Source organism: Penicillium lagena, assembly GCF_028827675.1.
Source record: "Penicillium lagena strain IBT 129212 chromosome Unknown utg000003l_segment0_segment0, whole genome shotgun sequence".
NCBI lineage: Eukaryota > Fungi > Ascomycota > Eurotiomycetes > Eurotiales > Aspergillaceae > Penicillium > Penicillium lagena.
In genome coordinates, this window is record NW_026623224.1 from 444,374 (window position 1) to 463,400 (window position 19,027).

General features: G+C 52.2%; 9 protein-coding genes across 9 annotated transcripts; 3 read left to right on the forward strand and 6 right to left on the reverse strand.

Annotated features, from left to right (window-relative positions):
- Positions 1-330: 330 nt before the first annotated feature.
- On the reverse strand, positions 331-1,068 carry N7510_005308 (putative glyoxalase family protein; the record flags this gene model as incomplete). Its single annotated transcript, XM_056977234.1, has 3 exons — positions 331-407; positions 501-697; positions 935-1,068. 3 exons carry the CDS (start codon positions 1,066-1,068, stop codon positions 331-333), a joined length of 408 nt encoding a protein of 135 aa, XP_056833266.1.
- Positions 1,069-2,395: 1,327 nt separating this feature from the next.
- N7510_005309 (Transcription factor of morphogenesis MCM1) lies at positions 2,396-3,151 on the reverse strand (the record flags this gene model as incomplete). The annotated part of the gene is made up of 3 exons (XM_056977235.1): positions 2,396-2,659; positions 2,719-2,853; positions 2,912-3,151. 3 exons carry the CDS (start codon positions 3,149-3,151, stop codon positions 2,396-2,398), a joined length of 639 nt encoding a protein of 212 aa, XP_056833267.1.
- Positions 3,152-4,709: 1,558 nt separating this feature from the next.
- Positions 4,710-6,272, reverse strand: gfsA (glycosyltransferase family 31 protein; the record flags this gene model as incomplete). The annotated part of the gene is made up of 1 exon (XM_056977236.1): positions 4,710-6,272. The coding sequence occupies one exon, from the start codon at positions 6,270-6,272 to the stop codon at positions 4,710-4,712; it is 1,563 nt and encodes a 520-aa protein (XP_056833268.1).
- Positions 6,273-7,115: 843 nt separating this feature from the next.
- N7510_005311 (uncharacterized protein) lies at positions 7,116-8,761 on the forward strand (the record flags this gene model as incomplete). The annotated part of the gene is made up of 3 exons (XM_056977237.1): positions 7,116-7,241; positions 7,339-7,554; positions 8,513-8,761. 3 exons carry the CDS (start codon positions 7,116-7,118, stop codon positions 8,759-8,761), a joined length of 591 nt encoding a protein of 196 aa, XP_056833269.1.
- Positions 8,762-10,134: 1,373 nt separating this feature from the next.
- N7510_005312 (putative Rab geranylgeranyl transferase escort protein) lies at positions 10,135-11,958 on the reverse strand (the record flags this gene model as incomplete). The annotated part of the gene is made up of 4 exons (XM_056977238.1): positions 10,135-10,472; positions 10,662-11,663; positions 11,711-11,829; positions 11,885-11,958. 4 exons carry the CDS (start codon positions 11,956-11,958, stop codon positions 10,135-10,137), a joined length of 1,533 nt encoding a protein of 510 aa, XP_056833270.1.
- A 652-nt stretch (positions 11,959-12,610) lies between these two features.
- cyp1 (putative peptidyl prolyl cis-trans isomerase (CypC)) lies at positions 12,611-13,215 on the reverse strand (the record flags this gene model as incomplete). The annotated part of the gene is made up of 3 exons (XM_056977239.1): positions 12,611-13,024; positions 13,084-13,125; positions 13,183-13,215. The coding sequence occupies 3 exons, from the start codon at positions 13,213-13,215 to the stop codon at positions 12,611-12,613; spliced, it is 489 nt and encodes a 162-aa protein (XP_056833271.1).
- A 202-nt stretch (positions 13,216-13,417) lies between these two features.
- On the forward strand, positions 13,418-15,256 carry N7510_005314 (aspartic endopeptidase; the record flags this gene model as incomplete). Its single annotated transcript, XM_056977240.1, has 1 exon — positions 13,418-15,256. The coding sequence occupies one exon, from the start codon at positions 13,418-13,420 to the stop codon at positions 15,254-15,256; it is 1,839 nt and encodes a 612-aa protein (XP_056833272.1).
- Positions 15,257-15,598: 342 nt separating this feature from the next.
- N7510_005315 (Zn(II)2Cys6 transcription factor) lies at positions 15,599-16,915 on the reverse strand (the record flags this gene model as incomplete). Its single annotated transcript, XM_056977241.1, has 1 exon — positions 15,599-16,915. The coding sequence occupies one exon, from the start codon at positions 16,913-16,915 to the stop codon at positions 15,599-15,601; it is 1,317 nt and encodes a 438-aa protein (XP_056833273.1).
- Positions 16,916-17,282: 367 nt separating this feature from the next.
- Positions 17,283-18,952, forward strand: N7510_005316 (cytochrome P450; the record flags this gene model as incomplete). The annotated part of the gene is made up of 6 exons (XM_056977242.1): positions 17,283-17,596; positions 17,647-17,677; positions 17,728-17,871; positions 17,923-18,052; positions 18,107-18,731; positions 18,787-18,952. 6 exons carry the CDS (start codon positions 17,283-17,285, stop codon positions 18,950-18,952), a joined length of 1,410 nt encoding a protein of 469 aa, XP_056833274.1.
- Between the last annotated feature and the right edge of the window lie 75 nt (positions 18,953-19,027).

A 19,027-nucleotide genomic window follows, 5' to 3' on the forward strand; every position in this document is an offset into this window, starting at 1 on the left:
TACAGTAAGAGCGCATTTGTTTCTCTCGACAAAGCCACACTGTGCGAGGCTTCTGTTGTCGTTTTTCTGCTGTGGCTATTGAAGACAGCCCAGCCTGATCACCTGTCGGTGTCGAGTATATACGTCTGGATGAATATACGCCATTTACACGATGAACCTTGGAACCGCAGTTCCAGTGCCTCATATTTGTAATTGTATTGAACCAAAACTATTGTGGAACCCTGTTCAAGCCCTGGTCTATGTTGGATAGATACTACTTGTGAGAATCAAGCAGAGATCTAAATCGCTTGGCACACCAAAGCTAATGACAAACAGAGACAGATCCAAAGATCAAAGCGTAAACTCCAACCGATTACCCGCATAGTCCCTGGCAAAGAATCGCTTCGGATACTCCTTCCCCTGCGCGCCTATTTATTTGTTCAAGTATAAATCAGCAAAGCACATTCTCGCTCCCTCCTCCTCTATTTGCCTCGGTGTTTCAGAAGATGACAAGTACATACCCGAATCCATCGCCCCGGGCATATCCGCCGCCATGGGCGAAGCAGGGCCCTTCTGCAGATAATGCTCGTAAATCCTTGTCTTGAGACGCTCCAGGTCCTCCTGCGAACCGAGCTTGAAGCACGGGTGCCGCCCGCTCTTGGGGTTTGTCGTGCCGAAGGAGATGTGCACTTGCTGGCCCGAGGTGCCGATGTTGAACCTTTTTTTGTTTTTGGTTATTGACGGGTCATGTAATGCTATTAAAGGGTTGGATGTGTATGGAGAATTCGGATGGGAGGAGGATATAGGAATTTTAGGTAGCCGATCTGGAACGTAGTTGCAGTGTAGTTTACACCTAACCTACACTGCACTGGATAGCATCATCCATCCATCCATCCATCCATGACTGGACTTTTGATTGGCTACGGTGCCGCAAGACAAAAAAAAATTGACATACCAAGCTAACGTCCCCCGCTGCAACTCAGGCACAGGCGTCGATTGCAGCTGAAGCGTCCCGCCATAGAACTCCTCTGCCTGGGCGAGGGTGTCCGCGGGGACGGTAAGGTTGATATGCGCGATGCCGGTGATCATGCTGGGCAGGGCAAACAGTCAGTCAGTCGGGAGGAGGTGAGGCACTGTCTGCCTGTCGTTGGTTGTCGGAGAGGGAAATGGAGATGTGGGGGTGGATAAGATAGAAGGAAGACGAACGACGGATCGGATTACCGGATATAAATACGAATGGTGGCACCTCTACCTCTGTTGATAAGGCCGGAAATCCAAATCCGATTCATGGGCTACCTCGCCGTGAGATTGTGATTAGTTTGCTAAAGAGGAGAGAGCCCGGGGGTTTTTATTATCTTCCGGTGGGTGGGTTGGTTTTATTCTTGAGATTCCATAGATGGTCTGCAGATCCTTGGATTAATTAATAGTTATTTTTTGATTGGGTTGCTTATGCGTCCATTGAGATGGAAGGACCTGATCGTCTGGTTTGTATACCTAATCTTGGGCGATCATCATTGTTTCCACACATTCTTAATCCAGGGTTATACATATAAAGCCACATCTACAAGGACCGGTCGTTAATAAACACCTACACTACGAGGGAAGTGCACTCAAATCCAAGAACAGGCTCCGATATTCTCCATACCATACATGAGGACATCCTTCCTGCCAACAAAGCAAAACTCAAGTCCAGCAGAAAAGCCCGGAGGAAGGTGCAGCAGTCAACAGTCACCACAGCCAGTGGAACAGACACACTTTAGCAAAAGCTGCAACAACCGAGAGGGAAGAAAGCGACCGGGTGACAGGAAATCATAGTGAAAAAGAAGAGGGAAAAAAAAGATAACACACATAACAGAGATTAGGAAACAAGAGGGAAATAATGGGGGGTCATTGGTAGGGCAAACAGAAAGAGGGAAAGAAAACATTTGGGTGAGTAGTTAGTGAGAACCGCTTCGCCAACAAATCAATGCACCGTGAACACCGCTGCCTCCGCCATTGGTCTAGGAAGAGTGGTCAAGGGCAGGACAGAAACAGCTAGAGTAATCTGCAGGGAGGTTGCATGCTTGCGCTCTTCTCTCTTTTTTCTTTTGAGGGGATGATGATATTTTTTTTGCCTTTTTCTTTGGGAGGTTTTCTTGGTTTGTGACGAAGACACCATCAGCCAGGAAGAGAATCAAACGAATCTCAACATGCTGACTTCACAATATACAACAGGTGACACACACAATAGCAAGACTAAAGGAAGATAGACAAGCACGGAAAGAACCGCGCAACCCCATTTTCCACGGTGAAGAGGATTGAGGATAGAAGGACGGGTATCAAATGAACGCAGGATGTCGAGGGGGAAGAGAGAGAGAGGTGGGGGGAGGGGGGCACAAAAGAAAAAAGAGAAGAAGCAGCGCACGAGACCAATCCCTTAAGCAGTGGGCTGGTGCTGGGGCGGCATGCGATTGCCCACAGGCATGCCGGGATACTGGCCACCCTGCTGTTGCTGCTGGAGGTTCTGATAGTAGGCCATCTGCTGCTGCTGTTCATTGGTCATGTAGCCCGGGTGCATACCGCCAGGCCGGGGAACGCCCTGAGGCGCGTTGTGACCGACGTCCTCGGGCGCCTCGGCGGGGACCTCTGGGCCCTCGACGCCGTTCTCGTTCGCGGTAGGGTCGGGCGCATTCAAGCAGGCCTAACAAACAAGGTTAGACAAGATGCAGAGACCGATGGGAAAGACACGCGACGACTTACCTGGATGAGGTTCTTGCCCTCGGCCTTGGTGACCAGCGGCTGCAGCTTGGGGGTAGTGAAGGTGTAGACGAGACCCGTCTCGGAGACGACCAGCAGCAAGACTTGAGTGCCGGTCAGGACCGACAGCTCGTAGGCCTAGGGGAGGAAAGATTAGATGGGAGGGGTGCGTGTTGGGGGTCACTTTGCGACGCACCTTCTTCATGATACCGGCCTTCCGCTTGGAGAAGGTGATGTGGCGACGCGACTTGTCCTGGATGAACTTGATCTCGATCTTGCGGCGCTCACGGCCGGGCTTGTCGTCATCATCATCGTCGTCCTCGGCGCTCATGCGACCGCGCTTGGTGCCGCGGGTGTCAGCGCCGTTGCCCGTCTGCTGCAGGTCATCGTGGCCGGGAGAGAGCTTGTCGTCTCCGACCGCAGACATATCGGCCATGGTTGATGGAAAGTAAAGTAAAGGGGAGAGAGGAAAAGAGGATGAAAGACACGAGTGGTTGCGTTGGTTTCGAGTACCGAAAAGGGTATGATCTCGAGGAGGAGTAGAAGATGGCCCAATCGAGTAACGCGTTTTGGGATCGCAGGTGGGAAAGAGGGAAGGGGGGAGAAAGAGCGAAGAAGGCAAAGTGCGGGTTGGGACAGGCAGGCGGTGTGGTTACAGGGGTCAGGTGACTCGTGTATGTGACGAGGATGTGACGGTAATCTTCGCGTGATTGCGAGAGCTCGCGAGGGAATGGGCGGGTTTACGGTGCGAGGGAAGAGACCTTTCACGGCGCTTCCTTTTCTACTTCTTTTCTGATCACTTCCGGCTTCCCCTACGCCTCTCAACCGCCGCACTCTTGATGATGGCCCTGTAAAATACCGTCCCAACCCCTCCCATCCTTCCCGTGATTGGCCGGGGGCCAACGCACTCGCCCCGTACTTTGTCCGGTTTAGGGCAAGCGCCGATACCGGGCGTTCTGGACTCTGGGGGCCCTGACACGGAGATGAAGAGTTAATCACGGAATAGTGCACTGAATGGGTTCCACGCAGAGCAAGGGAACTCTCGAAATATGTGAGATATTTCCATACATGGTACACATAGTTCCCGAAAACAACATTCCAACATACCCGGATGAGGCAGGGCGGAGGCATCTGCCCCTTCAGCCGCACGCGGAAGATTTGGGTTTGGCCCCAATGGACGGAGATCGTAAATGCGAGATCACATTGAAATGCGATGACCGTGGAGGGGATAGTTCAGTTATATGTAATGTGGCTAAGCATAACGAAAATGGAAGACTAGACTTGCTAGCAGCAAATCGAGAGACAATTCAGACCACCCCCATGTCCTTCCCGACACTTCCTCGGCCCGATCCGACTTTAAACCCAAAGCAGGAGTCTACCAGACACAAAATAAATCGAACTCATCATATTCTTCGCATGATCGAAAGCTGAAACGCCAATCGCCAACGCAGACCCAAACGCGGTCGTGCGGTCAAGTCTATTTTTACAGAAAATGCATGGCGCGGGGAGGGGAAGAGAAGAGCCCCGGCGTAAAGAAGAGCACAGGGAGAAAAGAAAAGAAGGGAAAAAAGGCGAACAAGCCAGAATGGGAGGGGCGGGCACTCGATCGATCCGGTGCGGCCTCGCAAGAAACGCAGAAGAAAAAGAAGAAAAAGCCATGGGACAAAGTCGTGTGTCCGGTCAGGATATAGCGTGAGAGCGCGCGCGCACACACACACACACAACAAACCACTAGGTTCTGCACCATACGGGACTCCGCAAATGCAACGCCGGACAAATGAACAGATCAGAAAGTGGAGGGCGCCGAGTTCGAGGGGCTCACTCCATTGCGACTCTCATTTCAGAAAAGGGAATAGGGTAGTGGGCTGCCGATGAGAGAAGTGGCGTGGGTCGTGAGGGAATAAAATAAAACAAAAAAGGGAAATCATATGCAACGAAGTGAAGATGTACGACCATCAGTCCCTCCAAAGGACCAGCCTTTTCCCCCCGCGAGATCACTGCTGGTAGGTGCCGCGGATGTAGGAGCTCGTCTGATCAGCACCACCGCCGCCCTTGGGGCCGAGCCAGACAATCTCAATCACGCTGTGGTCCTCATCTTCCTCGCGCACATAGAATTGGTGGACGTTGTCCCCCACCACAAATGCATCGTGGAGCAACCACCGGTCCTTGCTGATGCCCTCCTCTTCCGCGGGCCGTAGAGGACCCAGGCGGTCCTCGTAGCCGCGCGGGTCTTCGGGCCACGTCTTCTCGGTAGCGTCGAAGTTGATCGCATCGTCCGGCACACCCGGGCCGTAAGTGTATTTGATGAGGGAATAACCGTTGGTCAGGATCCAAAAGTGGCGCATTGTCTCGCCAGTTGCTTCATCGACATACTCTTCCTGGTCGAAGACCCAGCGGCGCAGCACCGACTTGCGGCCCGCCGCGGCCGCCACAGTGGTCATCTTCACCACATCCTTGGTATACCAACTGTTCCAGTGATGCATGGTGTCAATCTTACGGCCAGACTCATACACACCGTCCACGGGGTCACCCATATCCATCTGGAACAGCGAGGGCCACAGGGTCAGGGAAGTGTCACCGAATTTCTGAATGCACTGGCCAAGTTTCTGGTCACCGGGCTGCTCGCCCCACGACTGGCACTCATCGTAGTACTTCATCAGGATATCCAGCAGCGGCTTCGACACAAAGACACCAGCACCACCGAAAGCAATGTGACCGAAGGTATCCACCTGCCAGCTGGCCTCCGACAGAGCACCGATGTAGTGCTTCTTCTTGACGTCGAACAGTTTCAATTCTTCGGCGACAGTCGGCAGGGACAGGAAGAACGTATCGTCATCGATGAAGCTGACCCAGGTGGTGTGGGGGCGGTGCTTCTTGATATGATCGGTAAAAGCCTCGACGAGACCAAAGTAGCGCGCAGTAAAGTCCAACGGGGAAGCCTTGAGGGTGACATCCAGGCCACGGTTGCGGAAGTAGGTCTCTTGCTTCTCCAGGTCGTCATCCGACTCGGGAACCAGAACGAGAAGACCGGCTTTGGTGTTGCCGTACGAGTAAAGCAGCGAAGGCAGCAAGCGGTCGAGACGGTCCACGGTAGTAGCCAAACCGAAGAGAATCTTGGACGTCTCGTCGAGTTCGTCGTCCTTGGCTACCGGGATATCGATGATCTCCGGACAGACCATCTCTTTCTCATTCTCCGGAGACATAGTCATTCCACGCTCCAAGGCGACCATAGGTGGCAACACGGGCCGATCAATCTCCTCCAAAGTGTGGAACTCGGTGTGGGCATCCACATGGCGGGCGCGCAAGTAGGCGCGGGTATAGTTCTTGCGGGTAAGCCATTCGTAGAAGGGAAGCGGGGCCTCCAGACCCGGGTTGACCTCGCAGGGCTGGGTTGGCGATTTTGATAATTTTTGGCTGGCGGCCGAGCTAACCCGGTCGATGGGGTGTTTGAACCGCAGAAAGGCTGTCCGGTCGTAGCGTTCCATGCACCAGAAGAAGATGGCGATGGAAACCAGCGCTATTAGCGGAAACGCCGTCTTCAGCCGAAAGGTAGGCATTCTGACGGGGGGAGCGGATGATTTTTCCAACATGTAAGAGGAGGGTGGATGACAGTGGGACTCTCAGGGAGCCCGGGGTTGGTAAGTGTTCTGGGGGCGAGGCGAGCCAGCTGAAGTGTATCAAGTGGAGGGCAGACCCGGACGAACGGATCTAGTAAACGAGTGTGGAAGTCTTGTGTCGAAAGAGTGACAGGCAGATCAAGTTGCCGGAATCGATAATCTTTTGTTTTCTTTTTTCAGTTCAACGAGAGGCTGGCAGCGTCGGGACCCGCGACACGGTCCAAGGGAGGGAGGAAGGCGGGAGCGGAACAGAGCAGGGGGAGGAGAGGGTGTCAAGGCAATAGAACCAACGCGGCTGGACGATGCGTCCAGAGCGATAGACCGATGTCTTTTGTTGGGGGGAGAGGTGAAGTTTCAGAGAAGAGAAGAAGAAGAAAGTGTGAAGTGAAGGATGGGAAAAAAGGGAGAGCGACAGCGGGAAGCGGATTATGAGTGGCTGCTATCCGTGGTGGGCATGCCGACCGTGGGTTGCGTGTATTACCGTATTATGGTGTGGACGCAAGTGGGCAGGTCCATAGGGGTTTCTTCACTACGACTGCTACTGCTACTGCCACTGCTGCTACTACTGCTACTACCACTATCGCTATTCTGGTTGGGATCGATTCGACGATTGTCCCTTCACTTGCTACCCTTGTCTGTCGGTCGGTGTTTCCAGCTCGACTCTTGCGAACTATCCCGACAGAATGTGTTGATGAAAGTGATCGGCAGCCACGGTAATTTTGCCTCTCGACGCACCATCTTGATCCCCTTCTGTATACCAGTCGTCGGGTCATGGATCAGATTATGGTCCTGAAGTGCGGAGTCCCGTGGGATGCAACCAGCTCGTCCGACCGATGCCCGGATGCGGTCGTATCAGCCCGATCTCGCCAGGAGTCATCTCGAAGGGACACGCTTCCGGCGACGGTGATGGTATTCCCATTACCGCCCTTCCCATCATGATGATGGATGAGGGATCACGTCATGCAATTACAGGACACACCAGAGATCGCCAGCCCCGGCCAGTCAGGGGTCGCCCGAGAGGGGGCCAAGGAGCCTGGGCGGCCCCACCGACGCGTGTCCTCTGGCGGTGCTCAACTGCCTTACTCAGCTAAAGTTTTTATGGAAGGCCCTGAAAGCTTATCGAGTTCCCGGTCGGGTTTTGGCCCTGGTGGCGATGCTGTCTAAGGGCATCCTGCGGTGGGCCAGGATCGACACACACGAACTGGCCAACCCTGGGCCCGGTGTCCCTGGATGCGAGGGAGGCGTGGGCCACACATAAAATTCGTGAAGGTCGAGAGACCACGTTATAAATAGATGAAGGCCGAGATGACGCGGCGAAGGGATAGTGTTTGAGAGTTATGACCGATTCTGGTCCAGACGAGGGACGGTGGGGATGTCTAGTCCACATCGCAAGTCTCGACTCAGTCTTGACTCCAGGGACAATCTATAGTTTTTTAAATTAATGATGATCCCTAAGCGAGAAGAAGATCAAACCTTCGGCCCGAGCAAGATAGGCAAGTAGCTCTGTACCAGAGGGCAACCTCGATGGAGTGCGACTCCTCTTTTCCACGCTGCTGGTCGATAGCCCTGGTTTCGGAGAGCCATAAGATGAGGACAGCCGCACCCCACAGGGACCATGCAGGGTCGTGAGGACGGAGACCCCTCAATTGGGGGAAAGCCAACCCAGCTACATCTGAGAAACCTCACCGGGGACGGCGATTTTACATCTAGTGCTTGTAGAGCCTACCTACACTTCGGGAGTGCCATTAAGCTTGAATCGCAGCCTTGGCATGCAGTCCGGGAGAAAAAGGGGCAATCAAAACTAGGACGGATCCAGTTTACCAGGACCCTGAAATCCCGTCAAATATAGTGGAGCCAACCCTGCTTTCGAGGTTGGTGAGCGGCCAGCCTGGCTTCTTCAGCTGTGCCGGTTAATTACATAGTCTTCACTGCTCTCAATAATACTATCAATAATACATACTAGCACGTACAATCTTATGTTCTTCGAATTAACATTTAAAGACTTAACTACCCGACGAACCATACGGTAATGCAGAATAGGAATAGGGGGAGATCGCGTGTATAAAATGATGCAATCTGTCGCCATCCACTATTGATCTCTGGCGGCTACGGCCCCTATGAGCACAAATCATGCTAGGATCGCGCCCCTGTCCGCCCCTTGGCGGCCTAGCCCGACTTAGTATCTGCTTTCCGGAGTTGCCCGTGTCAACACGGATACGGATAGGGGAGATGGGCTTGGCTGCTATCCGTTCCGTGTGACCCGAACCACAGTGTCAATGTGTTTTGCATACTTTACACAGATGAGTCCCGTACTACAGTACCAATTAAGCGCAGAATCGTTGTGCCGTGATTCGCTCGGCGCTACCGACGATCCGCCGGGGATTGATGAACGAGGTCGTATACAACCTGCAGATCAACCCGTGTCCTAGGGCCGTGACCGTTGCATGGAAAAGTGTAGAAAGCCAGTGGATGGTCCTTCATAGAGTCAATCGCTGGGCATTAAATGCCAATCGCGATTCCAGTAATTTAATGATCAGACCCTAGGTACTCCGCATGATATTCAATGTGATTATATATCCGCGCTAGCCACCATGAACATAGCATAATAATGCATTTAGTATGTAGATGAAACATACCCCACCGACCCCTTGTCTCTTGTCAGTCGGTCAATGTAAATCTAATATTATTGTGACTGGTAAGATGTTTTATCAGATTCCCTTTTCGCGGTAAGCGGAAGGAATATGTACGTCATGGTACGTTTTTATGTACCCCAAAACTCTCCTCTGTTTCAGATTCATCCTCCGGTACACTTTCCGATGCGCAATGTACAACAAGCGCGTAATTCCGGCAGAGAGAGGGATGTTCCTTGCGGAACACACACGCACCTCCTCGCTTCAGACAGACATGTCACTCCCGATCTGCAGGGTCGAGGGAGGGCCCGCAGGTAGTACATACGCGGTACAGGTCACTAGTACTATGCACAGGGCATAAACAGTCTTAAACATATGGAAGAATAATCGAAGCTCTGCTTCACATATGACCTCATCGACGAAACGGTGTCGTCGTCGCACAACCTTGGCCTATTTCATGGTCGTAGAGCCGGAGAACTAAGTTGCTGATTCGGAAGGGGCCGGCGGGGGCAAAAGATTAGAGCGTCGCATCCTGTCTAATAATATGTAGTGGCAACAACACTAAGTAGCAGCCTTGTGGACTACGTTCTACGACGCAGAGGAATCAAGGGGAGATCGTCGAAGAAGATCATCTTCCCCCGCTTTTACTGGTACACAGATTCTATCTGCAAGGATTGCGCTGAGATCGACATGGGATGAAGCGGATCAACTGGTGTGACAGATTCTTTTTCCTTCGTTGGTTCAGTAGCTGAGCCACTTTCGTACAACGTGGAGCATGACAGTCTACGAAATGATCTTCATAATAATAGCTGTAAGGTACAATAACTGATTGTAGAATTCCGGGACTGATCTAGTGTAGGCTCTGTGTCATGTTTCACGTCAGTCGAACGTGATCCGAATTCCCTATACCCATACCCCCTAGTGGGTATACTAGAGGTTGAAGTAGATTCAGGAGACCTGACAATAGAATTAGAGAAAAAAAAACAGCCGGAAGCAGTCTGTTGAACTTCAGACGTACATGCTCCCAGTTACTATATCGCCCCATGGTTGATCAAGCAGATCTGTTGTCCATAACCCAGTGAGTGGCGGATGGGGCTAAAAGTAGGAAAAACTCGCTGACATGGCCTCATGTGAATAAATTGCTCAGTATGTACAAGATGCTATGCTACAAATCAGTCATCGGAAGCGCCGTCGCGATCATCAAAAATCATAAACTCGTCACTACGAGCCTCGTCGCCCATGATCTTCTGCCATGCCTCCTTGACCAGACCGACGGTCTCATCTTCGAACGCGAGGTCAAGGTTTGGGGGCGGGAAGCTGTGAACATGGGGCGAATGCTCTGAGAGGGTCGGTGGGATATCGCCGTTGCTCAGCCGTCCCAGCTGGGTGTATCGCAGGGACCAAAGAACAGTGGCCTGGGGTCCTTCTGCTTGAAGTAGCCGGGCTACTGCGGACTCGAGAAGAGATTGTCCGCTCGGCCCGGGTTGAGCCACACTGCCGTAGATGATGCCTATGCATACTGCGTTAGCGGCATGAATGAGAAAAAGAAAGCAACAATTCGATAATATCCAAATCCATGCTCGTGATCAGGTATGATAAAGAATTCTCATCAATGGAATTACAGCCAATGTAGATAAGTTTTGAAAAAAATCATCATGCGAGCGGGTGCAGAAGTCATAAGAGATAGAAGGAAACTTACTCTGCTGCCGGGGACAGTCGCCAGTGTCGCTCGAATGAACCTGTAGATACACCGGCGGAGACTGCGGGCTGTCCAAGGTGCACCCGGGAACCATTAGAACGGCACTGGCAGGGACAGGGGCCCCCTCGACTGTGACCGGGAAAAGGGACTCGAAGATGCCAGATACAATCGTGATTGACCGCGCAACCTTGATACCGGAAGATTCAATCTCCTTCTGTGACGGCAGATCCCAGATCGCGCCGACCACGAACCGGGTCTGCACGGACTCTCCGGTGGATAGTTGTACCTTGACAGGATGTTCCTCGGCATCCGAGTCCTCAACCGATTGGATACCCGTATCCAGTGCATAAACGGCTCCGCCAACGGCAGAGGCACGGCAGGCCACCTGCAGGATCTCTGATCCACCACCATATTTGGAGATCACGGCTCCGAAACCAGGTCCGAGCGCACCAATGGATGCCAGATGCCTTTTTACCCGGGGAACAGCGTAGCTGGCAAATGTCTCTGGCTGGGGTAGTTGGGAGAGTGATAGGGAATGTAATGGGTTATGGAGGTCCGCCGGAACGCTGAACTTGGAAGCCAAGTACTCTTCAAAGGGCATGGACAAGTCTTCGGCCTCAGGGGCCAGGTCCTCATCGTTTGCGGGTTTACTGATATGGCGTAAGAACCGCATCAATGACCTCTTGGACTTTATGGAGATCCGGATATCCGCGAATATATCTTCGCGGTTGCCTGGGACGCGCTGGAGGATCCGGGCTGCACCAGTGAGAGTGCCGTTCTCTTCAGATGCATGGATCCACCAGCTGCCCACCGCCATGAAATCTAGCTGGCGGTAAACCTTGGAAGAGATCAAGGTGGAGATTAGTTCGGAACGGGTGTAAAGGAAGTAGGGGGAGAGGGAGAGAGTGTAAGAACGGCTCGGGGAGAGCTTCGGGCGATCTGTTTGAGAAGAGTCTTGGGCATCGTAGATGCTGACATCTTCAAATGGAGATTGACCAGGCCCTAGGAATGGTTAGCAATGCACGGATGGAGAGATTCACAAAGCTCACGTTGGTTGACACCTTCCACCCATTGCTGTGCCTCGTCCAGACTGAACGCTGCCTCGCTTCCGCCATAATATGGGTTCTTGTCCACATGAAGGACTTTTTTCCCCGAGCGCGAGAGAGCACTTTCGTGATCGGGTCAGCGAGAGCTCCAGGCTCATGCTTCCATAAAACACTCACAGCGCCAGAAGAGACTCGGCCAGCCCTGTGCCTGCGATGACCAGATCCCAGGAGGTATCTGCCAGTGTTTCCATCTCTACATGAGGAAGAAGGGAAGAATGAGAAGAACAGAAGAAAACGAAAACCACACGAAAAAGAAGCTAGACGATCAGGTGACTGACCGTCTATGCCCAACCGGGTTAGCGCAACAGGATAAATGTGGGCAATATTCTTCCCGCTTCTTTTTCTCTCTTTTTCCTTCATCCACTCCCTGTGCTCAGCACAGACAAGTTGCCCTCATATGGCATGCTGGTCTACCGTGGCACGGCCTTCACTGGTGCAGCCATGTTTGGGGAGTGGGAGATGAGAATCTTGTCACTCTGTATCTGCTGCTCTGGATGGACACATCTGATGGAAGCGGTTCGTTTTGCAGTGATACATTTATGTCTTTAGGGACTATCTCTGTCTGTCGATTGTCATCGGACAGGAAACTAGGTAGATGTAGTAGATCCAGCTCGGACAATGGGCGCATCGCTGCTCTCAGTGGGCGCGGTACCGACAGGGCGCCCTGGACGTTCGTCTCCCACCACCCCCGTCACGATCCGACCCCAGAATTGGTGACACGCGGGATGTCCGGCAGGGCTTTGGTTGCAATTATCTCCCAGAACAATGCGTCACTGGAGAGTAGAGATGATCCCGTAGGGGAGGATGTCAAAAAGGCTGCGAGTAATTATGGCGCAGGCCTTCTCACTCCTCGCCTCCCTCTTCCACCACCCGCGCCCGAATGATCTTCACCTCGTCCATAGGCTTATCTTCGCCATTGGTCTTCACCAGCCCCATACGTTGGATGACCCTCATACCACTCTTGACGCGACCAAAGATGGTGTGTTTTCCATCCAGCCACGGCGTCGGAGCGAGCGTGACAAAGAATTGACTGCCGTTGGTATTGGGCCCGCTGTTGGCCATGCTCAAGACCCCTGCGCCCGTGTGTTTGAGATCGGAACGGATTTCGTCTTCGAATTTCTCGCCGTAGATGGAGCTGCCTCCCCGGCCGGTGCCGGTAGGATCACCGGTTTGAACCATGAAGTTGGGGATGATGCGGTGGAAGATGACATTGTTGTAGTATCCGCGCTGCGCGAGGGTCGCGAAGTTCTTGCATGTCTAGGAGGGCCACAGTCAGTGCATGGCATACTTGGCAGGGTGTTTCGCCGGGTTCAGACCTTGGGCGCATGGGTGTTGTAGAGCTCGACGGTGAAGGAGCCCTGCGGGGAGTTAGTCAGTGGCAGTTCGCAGAAGATAGATCGAGCATTGGGGTGTACCATCGAAGTGTCAAATGTCACGTCAGTCGCCATGGTGAGTGTATGGTGTGCGGAACGAGTTGAGTCGGTGCGGGAAAGGAAAGAAGAGTTGAACAGAGAAAGAAGAACAGGTCGGTGGAGCTTGGCAGATCCCGATCCCCCAACAATGATTTCCCACTTGACAACCACCATGGATTAATTGACGCTCTCACCCTCATTCATTTATCAGTCCCTCACGCTCTCCCTGCCCATCACTATGGCCGAAGTCAGCCCCCTCGCGGAGCTGCTTGGGCAGGCCCTCTATCACTTCGACCGCGTCAAGCCTCTCCTTCCGACATATGGCCACCTGCTCGTTTCGGCGCTGTTTCCCATCTGGATCGGTGCTCATGCCTCCCTGTCGCGACCTTCCTCTGCCGCCAAACCCTCGAAGGAAGACATCAATCCCGAAGAAGACACCGACGATGAGGAGGAGGAATCAAGTCCTGTGCAGAAGATGGAGAATCTTGAAGCGTCGGATGCCTTGATGTTTCCCTTAACCGCGGGACTAACACTGGGTGGTCTGTACATGGTGATCAAATGGCTGGAAGATCCGGCCATTCTGAACAAGATCCTCAGCTTCTACTTCTCTCAGATGGGGCTGTTCTTCGCCATTGCGTTTCTGAAAGACACTCTCTTGGTTCTGAGGTCGTTTGTCTTTCCAAGATACTATCGGCGCGGAGGAAAGCTTTGGAAGGCGAACCAATCCGAGCGCGTTTTCAAGGCTTCTGCTACAGACGTACGATACTCCCCTCTTCCGGGCATCCTTGGTGCAATTCCTCTGCCCAACAAGATCATGGCCATGCTCTGGACTTGTCGCCGTGTGGCATACCAACGGCTCAGACTTCGTGCTCATGTACGCGGCCTGCTGAATGCCAAAGGACTGGTCGGATTGCTGGATCTCCTGAGCGGAATCATTGCTCTGATCGCCGTGGGCTATTTCGCGTTTGTGACTAAACCATGGTGGTTGACCAACTTCCTCGGCTTCAGTTTCTGCTACGGAGCTCTGCAATTCATGTCGCCTTCGACCTTTTGGACGGGCTCGCTCATTTTGGGATCTCTGTTTTTGTATGACATTTACTTTGTCTTTTTCACGCCGCTCATGGTCACGGTCGCCACCAAACTCGATGTACCAATCAAGCTACTTTTCCCACGGCCCACCGAAGATCCGGACGTCGCGTCGTTGGCCATGCTGGGTCTTGGTGATATCGTTGTTCCTGGCATGATGGTTGGTCTGGCGCTGCGCTTTGATCTGTTTCTCTATTACCAGCGCAAGGGATTGCAAAAGGCACAAGCAGAAAAGTCGTCCGAGGAAGAGAATGTCAAGCCCGAGTACCAGTCGGCCACCGGCGCTTGGGGGGAACGATTCTGGGCGTCGCCGGTTGCGCCACGCGAGCCTGAACTCCAACCCCCATACCACGATGCACGCTCCTTCCCGAAGACATACTTCAAAGCCAGCGTGGTCGGATATATCATCGGAATGATCGCCACTCTTTTGGCCATGCAATTCTCAAACCATCCCCAACCGGCTCTCTTGTATTTGGTTCCCGGTGTTTTGACCTCGCTGTGGGGAACTGCGTGGTTCAAGGGTGCGATTCGTACCATGTGGGAATTTTCTGATGCAGAGGAGGTGGAAGAAGATGATGACGAGAAAAAGAAGGAGGAAGAGGATAAAAGCAAAACCTCCGCACCAAGCCAGAAGAGCCTGATTATGCGTCTCTTCTCTGGCGATGTGAAGGCTTTCGAACCAGCCGATAAGAGCTCAGATAAAAAGACGACCAAGCAGGCAAATGAGAACAAGTCAGATTCAAAGTTTGACGAAACCAAGACCTCCGATGATGATCAGAACGCAAAGAAAGGGGTTGATGACGATCTGGACTTGGTCTCCTTCTCTATCTCTTTCCCTTCCAAATCGAAGAAGGAAGCTAGCGATACTTCACCCACTCCAGCGGGCGAAACGGATGATATGATGGCTGCCTCTGACCTCAGCAAGGGTGGAAACGAGCCACCCGCGAAGAGGAGAAGACGCAGCCCAAAGAACGAGACTGCATCAAGCTAAAGCTCTGGAAGATTGAATTTGCATCGCAAGTTAGAGCAAAGGATCTCCATGTTATGACCAACATTAGATAAGCACAAGAATAGCACAATATGATTCATATTATTCATTCATTGTATATGCCTATATTCAGTAGGGTATAAAGTCAAGCAAAGCCAGACCACTTTCTGACCGTCTGTGGTATACACCAGTTTCATCAGACACTACGGCCCAATGCCTCTCTAGAATTTCTATCGCCCTAAGAATATTTCGTATCTGCAACGTCTCGTATAGCTTCAAGAGTAGATCCCGGACTATTACTCTGTCATGGCCAACAGCGTCGCATCTAAATAGCAATCGTCAGTCTCATATCAATCCCACTGGACTCGGAATAACTAACCCAGCTGTGTAAATGGGAGTAGCAAGAAGGACCCAAGGCGAGAGTGCCTCGACCGGGAGGATGCCACACACAACGTCCAGGATTTTCCTCACGCACTCTTGCACCTCAACGGAGAACGATCTCATCCTCCGAACACGCCTGTAGAGATGCACGAGGGCCGAATACTGATATGCCGCATTACAAGCGCTGAATTGCCGGAGATTATTTTCACTGAGAGACAAATGGGAAGGGACACGTAGTCCCTCCTCACTGTCTCTCCGGATCATGTCCTGCACCATGCTCTCCAGACGACAGGCTTCTCTTTGTAATTCTGCCTCAGCTGTATCGTCGCTCGTCAGTTCACTGTCGAGAGCCTGCCGTTTCCACGCCGCAGCCCCGATTTCCATAAACGCCACATTGAGGTCTGCCGAGTATCCAGTATAGATATCCAACAGCGGCTTCTCATGCACAGCCTGGCGGACCAAGTCCTGGGCTCCTGGTTTCGGAGGCAGTCCGAGATCCGTCACAGCTGTCAGCGCTTGAATAGATAGACACCATCTAGCCCATAACCAGCGACTAGGCTCTGGATCCGCCCAGATATCTTTCGGATCCGAAGATTCAAAAATCACCCTTGCGCCGTTAACATGGACACGCCATGAGGAGTCTGCTTTTCCCGAATATATCTCGCAATGGCATAATGTCCTGATGGTATGGAGAAGGGCCTGTTTCGGGTGATTCTGAGTTTGTAGCTCTTCGCGAAGATGGCGGATACTCGCAGACATGTAGTATGAGACTGTTTCTTCAGGGACGAATTGGTTTGGAAGGTTATTGAGGAGTGTGAAGCGATGGAGTGCTGATAGAGCCATGGTCGCGTACATTAGTGAGGAAGAGTGGTGCGCTAGGGGGAGGATCTGTCGGCATATTTGGTCGCGTATGTGGGTGTGGCTTGAGATCATGGAGGCGCTGTTGATGAAGTGGTGGAGAAGTAGTTTAGTTTTTGACGAGAGGGCAGACCATGCATCTAGTCCGGGTGAACAATGGACGAGATCCGTGTGTTGAGGCTCCGGGTCATTATTATGGTCAGGAAGCTGGGGGCGGCTCGCTTCAGCCACCGGTTTTTCGACAGGCTGTTTCCTTTTCGATGGCTTGGGATCCCTGGGGACTCGGCCATTCCATTTGAGAATGACTGAATAGTCACACATCTCCTCCGCTTGGCGACAGCGCCCACAAGCGGGTTTCTGCTCGTCGCATTTCTGGCGGCGCCGTTTGCACCGAACACAGCCATGGTGAGAACGGAGGGGCATGACTTAAGAACTAGTGCCGGGGAATAATCATTGACAGGGAGAGAATAAGATGATCATATTCGCACACTTCCGCATCTCCTCGACTTGCTGAGGGCGGGGTACACCGAGCCGCCGATAAACGATCTGCTTGTCTCCTCGACTTACTGCAAATGGCGTAGTGCCGATCCATAGCCGCCGCCTGATAAGGATCTCCCCTCCTCGAACTTCCATAAAAGGTGAAGCAGATAGAATCTTCTGGGCATCGCGGGCGATGTTGGAGATGGGGTTGGTCTCCTGGAGTTCCCTAATCAAGTGTCGCAGAGGAATATATAAACCTGCTCATTGACCATCCACGGAGAACCCAAAGGTCATCGATCCATCTTCCACAATGCTCGCGTTTTACGTTATCGGACTCGCATGGATTGTCTATACAGTCGCCCATGTCGTTCGCATACATCGAACTAAAGTGCCGGGGCCTTGGTATACGAAACTCACCAGCCTGGCGCTGAAATACCATGAATTTACTCGGCATCGCCGGCTGTGGATCCATGACCTTCACCAGAAGTATGGACCTGTGGTTCGGTTAGCTCCAAATGAAGTATCCTTCGCCAACTTAGAAGGCATGAAGGAAATCTACCAAAGTGGAGGGAGTGGCTACGACAAGACCGAGTTCTATGATCTGTTCAAGCAGTACAACTATCGGTGAGTGTTAAACTGCGCGAAAGAAATCCCACAAACTAACCTGGCCGTAGTACAATGTTTACAACTCTACCGAAGCGCGAGGTTTGTCATATCCATTTGAGAAGACCGTGTTGTAGCTGATACAGTAGCAGCACTCGGAAAGAAGAAGATTGTTCGCTGAGCGCTATGCCATGACCAATATACTTGGTTCCTCGATTATGGAGGGAATCAGACAGCGCGCTGGTAGTGTGATTAAACAGTGCGAAGCGTCTATGGGCGGCTACTTGGATGTTTATGTATGAGATGAACCTGTCAACGCTCGAGATGAATTACTGATCATGTTCAAGGTGACGCTGCATTGCTATGCGCTCGACTGTGCATCCCATTTCCTCTTCAACCCCGGCGGAATAAACTCACTGATTGATTCGAAGGACTTTGTGCTGATGAAGGAGTTGTCTTACCATGACAGTCTGAAGCGTAAGAGACAGCCCCCGGTCTCAAAAGAACTAACGACTCACCAGGAATAAATAGAGCGCCTGATCCAACATTACTGGCCTACCCTGAACAAGCTTATCACACTGTATAAACCAAAATCTACACCACTAGCCAAGGATTTCGTTCTCAATCGAACACTGCACTCCGAGCCACACGAGTCGTCACTTGTCCACAAGCTCCGGAGCAAATCCGACTATCTGGAGCCCATCCAGATGGCCGCCGAGAGCATGGACCATATGGCAGCCGGCATTGACACGACGGGCGACGGTCTCTGTTTTCTGATGCACGAGCTCTCTCTGCCGCGCTCCCAACAAATCCAGCAGAAACTGCGCGAAGAGCTGATTCAGAACCCCCATGCTAAACTCGACGAACTACCATATTTGGATGCCGTGATCAAGGAAGGTCTGCGCTTGTTCCCTCCGATCCCGATGAGTCTCCCTCGTTACGTCCCTGAGCATGGTCGCACCGTCTGTGGATACACTCTACCTGCAGGCTCGATTGTGAGCTGCCAAGCATATTCTCTGCACTTGCTAGACAAAGATGTCTTCCCTGATGCAGAGAAGTTTTTGCCGGACCGATGGCTGCAAAAGGAGGGAGAGTTAGAGAGGAACAGGCTGTTCTTTGCATTTGCTTCTGGAGGCCGAGGGTGCATTGGGAAGAAGTACGTTATCTGCTGCAACCATGTTATCAGGACTGAACTAACCATAGTCCAATAGTCTTGCTCTCGTAGAGATGAAGACTCTCCTGCGCGAGATCTACTCACGTTTTACGACCAAGGTTTCTGTGGATATGAAGGGTGACATGAGTATTGACGATCAGATTATTGCGTCGAGGCCGAAGGGTCAGACTTGTCTTTTGTCTTTCCAGGAGGTGACGACGTAATTATTTTGATCTTTCCGCGAATATTTCCTGGTTTAACTGATTATATCTATGGCATGGAAAGTCACCTCTAATTAT